Raw genomic sequence first — 7,045 nt, 5'->3', positions numbered from 1 at the left:
AGGGGAGCAGCAGGTGAGACAGGAGGGATCTGCTGCACCATGTGGGTCACCCCGGGACTGGGGATAGAACTCGCACTGAAGTAGCTGTGGCTAGCTTGCAGTGCTATACTTTAAACCCATTGCGCCACCAGGTAGGGCCCCGAAACAGCCTTTCTTATTACGTGACTGAAAAAAATGTGTGGAGCCTGTGATTTTCCTGGGGGAGGAAGAATGGAGCCTGACAGTCACAGATGACACGTAAATTCTGTCAGCACAGGAGACTGGTGGTTCCCGGTTGAGTTTGCAAATCTCTGTGTCATCACATCTGGTCCGGTGCTGGTGTGTAGCCACAGCCACAGCAGCAAAGCCTGGGACAGACATCTGCCCATCTCCCGCCTGGAGAAAGGTCCCCGGTAACCCTTGGTCAGACTGGCAACACAGGCCACTCAGGACCTGCCTATGTAGTTCTTTCAGAAGAAAACCTGCCCCACATAAAATGCTGGAACTCATTACCTAGACTGACCTTTCCAGTGATTCATATTTCACAATTGCTTCCTCTAGGTTATGAGCTTCAATCTGCCTTCTGTCAAACACTTCAGAGCCCGTTTTTCCTTGCCTCTTGACATTTTTGGTCACCTATTCACTGACTGACATTTTTTAAGAAAAAAATTATTTTAGATCTATTTTATTTGTGCATACAGAACTGGGTACAGGCCAGAGGCTCATGGGCGGTGAGAGGCTTCACCAGAGACAGAGTGGGGAGCAGAACAGGCAGATCAATGAAACACACTGCTGAGGGGAGCAGTGGGCGGGTCAGGAGAGGTCTGCCGCGCCATGTGGGTCATCTCTGGGGCTGGGGGTCGAACTCGCACCGAAGCAGCTGCGGCTGGCTTGCAGTGCTGTGTCCTAATCCATTGCACCACTAGGGAGGGCGCCACTGACTGTTTTTTTAACTGTCCAAGGTATGCAAAGGTACTGGAAGAATAGCCGCTAGAGTGCATTATGGCAGGAGGGAAGGAGGAGGAAAGTGGAGGGAAGGCAGAAGACCAACAAAGTGCCTTTCATCTACCCTGTCTGTCCTGCTAATACAGGAATTATTAGCCCAAAACAGGCATAAGTGGGGAGCAGAGGCTGAGAACAAAATCCTGGCCTTTGGGGGGGGGGGGGTTAATTGCTCATACTTTGGGAAAGGACAAGGTAGTGCGTGCCTGTGTCCAGGGAGGCTTCTGGAATGTTGTACGAGTTGGGTGCTTGTCTCTCCCTGTTGCTACAGTTGATAGGAACATAACAGTCTGCCGAGAGCCCGGAAACAATGTTGCTTGGTTTTGCTGATTCCCTTGGGTGTATCTCTACGGCTCCTGATCACTACAAGAAGACCTTCACCTTCAACTTTGATTATTTTGTTTGTTGTTGTTGTTGTTGTTGTTTAACATACTGTATCCAAACAAGGTTGAGTAGTAAGTAAATGTTTATTGCAAACATTAATTGGTAAAATTCCCAACAGTCGCTTATAGATGTTCATGGTCTTCGTTCACCAATGAATCACTGAGCCCCACAGTGAGTGACAGGAAGAGCCAGTCTGATCCAGGCAAATCTCCATTTCAAATCTGCATTCACATTATCATCATCGTCATCATCAGTATTCTGCCACATCAAGGTTCAAGAGTTTAGGGTGCAGATGGTTTGGAAGGGGTTGCGGCACATTTTTTGACCTCCACATGTGGTTATTTGAGGAATGTATACATCCAGGTAGGCCCGGATCTCTGGAACCCACCTACTAGGCTATACAGTGGGTAAAGGCTTAGGCAGTAGCATCTGGAACTTCACCCCCAACTAAAAGGAGCGAGAACAGGAAAGGCAGCTTCCCAGCCAAGAACGCTGCTCACGTCTAAAGAAGCAAAGAGCTCTGGAGTCGCTTACTGGCTTCTCTTTATCAAAGCTGTAGATAACACAAATAGAGAATGATTTAGAGATTCTCCCGTCGTGATTTTTAGGGTTTTTCAGAGGAAGGGTCAGAACAAGGTGGTCATGAAGAAATTATTTTACTCAGAGGACAATTTTCAGGAAAAATTCAAACTTGAGAAAGGGCGCAGGGGAGGGTGGGTAGGTGGAAAGTGGGAGAAGCACAGGCCTGGAGACCAGAAAGGTCAAGTCCTTGAACTGCAAGAAAGAAGAGCCTTCAAGTCCTAGCCAGATGGGCCTGGTGAAGGAGACGGTGAAACGGGTAACACTGTGGTGGTGACTCCAGCGGTGACCCCTGCAGGTGGCCCTCAGACCCACCACCATCCTGACGCCCTGTAAGCTGGAGTAGCGAGCGACTCAAGCAAGGGATCCTCTGTGCTTGCTTTCGCTGCTGCTGCTGCCCCACGGCTGAGTCCCGTTGGGCCCTTGCCCAGCATGGGAGGCAATGAAAGAAAAGCAGGCAGAACCTTTTCGAGCCCAGCTTTTCCTCCTTAGCATTCTAACACCTATGTTTCCCCATTTGCAAAATGGCGGAGGCATGACAAGACCCCCACAGACGAGGGTGGGCTCTACCACAGAAACAAGAGTCAACGAATGCTTCAGAAATCTGAATGGCTCTTCGAGAGACGAGAAGGGGTTCCCAGCAGCCAGGGCCCTCCCTGGCCCACCTTACCCCCTGTGACTCTACTGATCTAGTATCTAGGAAAGAAAAAGCAAATTTAATTCAAATGCCATTCACATGCTTTCCTTTCTACACTTTCTTTTCCAGATGCTAACCAAAAATCATCCAGATGGGGTGCAGGTGCTGTAAAATGATACAAAGGTAAAGCTGAAAAATAAAGCGAACGGAGGGCTCTGTGGTTTATGCGCGGGCAGGTGCAAAGACCCGCTTGGATTCGGGGCTTTGCCCTGGCTGGGGCATGGTCAGCAGTGCCAAGAAATTAAGAGGTTGGAGCTGCTCTGATACTTGGAGAATTTTTCGTTGTATTTTTGCTCAGAGCTTGTTGTGAACACTGCAGTTCTCTAAAACTGAATTTTGTTGGGTTGGACTTGCTTTTCTCCAGAGAGCATCAGCACACACACACAAAAATTCCTTAAGCTTCAGGAATATCTGAAATGATATTGCTGAATATAAATCACCCCACTTACATATATATGTTAATTTTTCTATGTTCTCTTTCATAAATATTTGGGCATCATGAATAGAATTTTATATAACATACAGAGAAAAAATTACCTGATGGCTTTGCTTCCTTAACAAATAAAACTGTATTATTCTAGTTCCGTTCCATAACTATTTCTATGGACCTTTATCTATTCATATATATAGATAAGTAGATTGATAGACATGTAGAAGTTTTTCTCCGTTGTAATCCTAATATGATATTAGGCTTTATTAAAAAATAAAAACAGCATAAGAATCATTCATGCTATGCCACATTTCATATTTATCATTTTTTTAAAAGATTTATTTATTTATTCATTCATACAGAACTAGGGTACAGGGCAGAGATGTGGAGGGTGAGAGGATTCACCAGAGACAGAGTGGGGAGCAGAACAGGCAATCAATGAAGTACACTGCTGAGGGGAGCAGCGGGCGGGCCAGGAGATGTCTGCTGCTCCATGTGGTCACCTCCAGGGCAAGCAGGAATCGAACTCATGAAGAAGTGGCTTTAGCTTCTCAGTGCTGTGTTTTAACCCGCTGTGCCACCAGGGAGGGCCCATATTTATCATTTTGATGGCTGCATAATATTCCAATGAGAGGCTATACCGTCAATACTTAACCACTCCTTTCCCTGGTTTTGGACATTTGTTTTACTTTTCATTTACTTTTTCTTGCTCTTATTTTTATCTGTTTGATTTAGACAACACTTAAATCTGTTTGCTTTAAGCCTACACAGGTAGGCTTAAAGAGTCATTGATCACAGAAATTAGCAGAAGTAGAAAGAAACAGCCTTTGGTAGGAAGCATTGGTAGTGAGATTTAGTTATTAATAAGTGTAGTTAATTAATAACCAACCTGACGGATCTTCCCTATTGTCACCCTCCAGCTATCTCTTCGATCCTGTTCAAGTGTCCTCACCTGGCTATGTCAACGAAGGGAACAGTGGCAAATTAGATGAAGACGACACTGTTAAATTAAAAGGCAGGCAGAGCAGCCAAGCCTTGGGGCATCAAAATGACCTTCCGAGAGAGCTCTTAAAGAAGACTTGCAGCCATAACAGAACGGCTAGTGGGGCACCCCCTCAGGGAGCCCCGGGATGGGGACTCAGGGCTGGCAAGGCTGGTGGTGCCCTCAATGGCATTGGCCCTACTCCACAGCCCCCTGGTGACCCAGGGTCCCACCAAGATGCCAGGGTCTCCTGGGCCAGTACAGAAAACAGTGTTGACCCCACTGACGCCTTCCTTGAAGGGGGAGATGCCAAGGAACAGGACTGTGAACCACCCACCTCAGAAGAGGCCCGGGTCATGCTGAACGGAGAGCCCGGGGCCCCTACTGCCGTCTTGGAAGAACATAACCATGTCCTCCAGATCCCTAGCCCGGATTACCCTCAGCCTTGGGGCCCAACTGTAGACGACGTGAGCCATGAACCTGTGGAGGGAATTCACCTGGAGGTGAGGGACCAGGACTTGAGTTTGCCCTTCTCCCAGAAGAAGAGCTGGGATTCCTTAAACAAAGCTGTGGCCACAGACATTCTCAGTGTCTACTTGAAAGAAGAGGCGTCTGCTCGTGTCACACCTGTGGTTGGTTGGAGAAATGGGTGGGGGGCTGCCTGTGGCTCCCCTGGTGACAGATGTGGGGAGGTGACTGATGAGGACGCCGCGGTGGCTGAAGCCCTTGCAGCTTTAGAAGCAGCTACAGCAGGAGAAGATGTGGATGAGGCTGATTAGGGGAGGCTCTCTGGGGGGCACATCAGAGAGTGTCTCCCTACCGTGTGGGGGTGCTTTTGCTCCCTAGAGGTGGTGAAGAGTTGCTGCAGGCTGTGCCGGTGCAACCTTGCCAATAGTTTACATCCTGCAGCCTTTCTCGGGGTCTGTGCCATAGGCCGTGCTGAATCCTGAGAGCATCACTGTGTGGCTGGCTGTTCAGGATGCTGAAATCAAGTCAGACGCATTAGGGCCCTGTGCTACAGCATGTCTACATGTCAACCCACAAAGCCTTCCCCTGCCCCACTTTTCCCCATTTGCTCCAGATGTCTCAAGAAGGCTCTGAAACCCCAGGGCTGAATCCCAAAGTCACAGACTCAGCACATTCTGTTCGACTGTAAATTCTTTGTCTTGCTTTTGCGAGCCAAATGTCCTCACCCCAGGTAACGGTACCTATCCCTACTTTAAAGTGCCTGATGTGACCCCAGAGCTTGGCTTCCCTGCAGGGACAAGCACCCAGGGAACTAGTAACTGACCACTTGTTTGACAGCGAGTTCGAGTGCACAGAAGGACCAGTCAATGAATGGTTAGTCATGAGCTGCAATATCAAGACACCTTGACCTTAACATTTTTACATTCCTTTTTAATCTCTTTTAGGATTGGGGAGGCCAGTGAAAATAACTGTTCAAACTGATTGTGTCCTACTTGGGTTTTAAGTTCATGAGATTTGAAGAAGTGAAAGGATATGGGGAGTATTTTTTTCCATTTACTGTCTGATTCTGATTAAAATGTAACAGCATCTGTGTCTGCCTGTTTTAACTCATAGGTCAGTCTAATTTTCCCAGAGTATTATTGATCCTTAAGTTTCTTTCCATTTAAAGAACTTGGCTACTAAGAGACAGTGGAGGAGGAGACAGCCTCACTTTGCTCTGTCTCTGGAGGGCAAGCTCACGCCATGACTGCTTGTGCCAGCCAAGGCCTCCCTGGCTTTCTCTCTTGTAATGTACGAAGTCAAGGCCAGTCAAGTACCATGGGAGACGAGCACTTAGAATAGAAGCAACGTGCCAGGCACACCCGACACGCCTCTGCTTCCATGTCTTCTGCTTTGAAGCATTTTAGAAGAGTTCATATAAAACTGGGACAAAATTTGGCCGAGAGACCAGAGGTAGACAAAGAATTTTCCTCATCTGCATGTCAAAGCTACACATTCCAAACTAACCTGAGTATACAGTTGGGAGACAAACTGATGAGGACTTTTGTTTAGCTGGAGTCTTGTTTTGTTTTTGTTTTAAGATTTATTTGTTTATGCATACAGAACTGGGCTACAGGCCAGAGGTGTGGTGGGTGAGAGGATTCACCGGAGACAGCGTGGGGAGCACAACAGGCAATTGATGAAGTACACTGCTGAGGGGAGCAGCGGGCGGGTCAGGAGAGGTCTGCCACGCCATGTGGGTCAGCCCCCTGGCCAGGGATTGAACTCGTGCTTCAGTGGCTTTAGGGAGTCTGTAATGTGCTTTAACCCGTTGTGCCACCAGGGAGAGCTGGGTCTTGTTTTGAAAGCAAAAGCATAAAATTCTTTTGACAACAGTTACCAACCTTAAAAAAAAAATGCTAGAAAAATAACTTTCTTTCCAGATCCTATTCATCTTTTCCAGTTCTCCAAAATTGTGTCAAGACAATGGAGAATGGAGCATATAAACCTTGGTATTTACATAAACAAGATTTCCCAGGTGAACAGGGTGGCTGGTCACCGCTCATTGCCTGACATATCCTCCCTGTGTCAGATCTGATGCATGGAAAGGAAATGAAAGTGTTACATCACCCATTTAGGAAGTCAGAAGATCATAGGCTCTCAGATTTTCATGACATCAGTCAGTAGCCAGGAAACCAACCAGCAAAGACTGAGGGTATTTAAATGAAAAGTTCCCAGGAGGGAGAAAAGAAAAGGAAATAGTCTGCAAAGACACTTTTGAAAATAGTTTGCCAAATAGAATTATTGACTAGATATCTCAATAATTTGGAGGAGCCATCAAGATACAGTTTTTGGATTTTTTTAAAGAATTATTTATTTATACATACAAGATCAGGGGTGTAGTCTTGAGGGCCAGGGAGGTGTGAGGACTCACCAGAGACAGAGGTGGGAGCAGAAAAGGTTGCTCTACTGAAACACACTGCTGAGGGGAGCAGCAGGCGGGTCAGGAGAGGTCTGCTGTGCCATGTGGGTCAGCTCCCTGGCC

At 47.2% G+C, this 7,045-nt stretch overlaps 1 protein-coding gene across 1 annotated transcript in view; it reads left to right on the top strand.

Moving 5' to 3' along the window:
- The window catches only part of LOC101624636 (chromosome unknown open reading frame, human C4orf19), a 76,604-nt gene extending 71,007 nt beyond the window's left edge, over nucleotides 1-5,597 (top strand). Inside the window, exon 3 of the mRNA XM_012724071.1 lies at nucleotides 3,992-5,597. Coding sequence (XP_012579525.1) covers nucleotides 3,992-4,832 — 841 coding nt within the window. The 3' untranslated portion in view covers nucleotides 4,833-5,597. The remainder of the gene's footprint in view (nucleotides 1-3,991) is intronic.
- The last annotated feature ends 1,448 nt before the right edge of the window (nucleotides 5,598-7,045 follow it).

This window comes from Condylura cristata, unplaced genomic scaffold (genome assembly GCF_000260355.1).
Source record: "Condylura cristata isolate star-nosed mole 26May11 unplaced genomic scaffold, ConCri1.0 scaffold00012, whole genome shotgun sequence".
Classification (NCBI taxonomy): domain Eukaryota; kingdom Metazoa; phylum Chordata; class Mammalia; order Eulipotyphla; family Talpidae; genus Condylura; species Condylura cristata.
The sequence above is the reverse complement of the archived record's forward strand: the minus strand, read 5'-3'. Positions and strand labels throughout refer to the sequence as shown.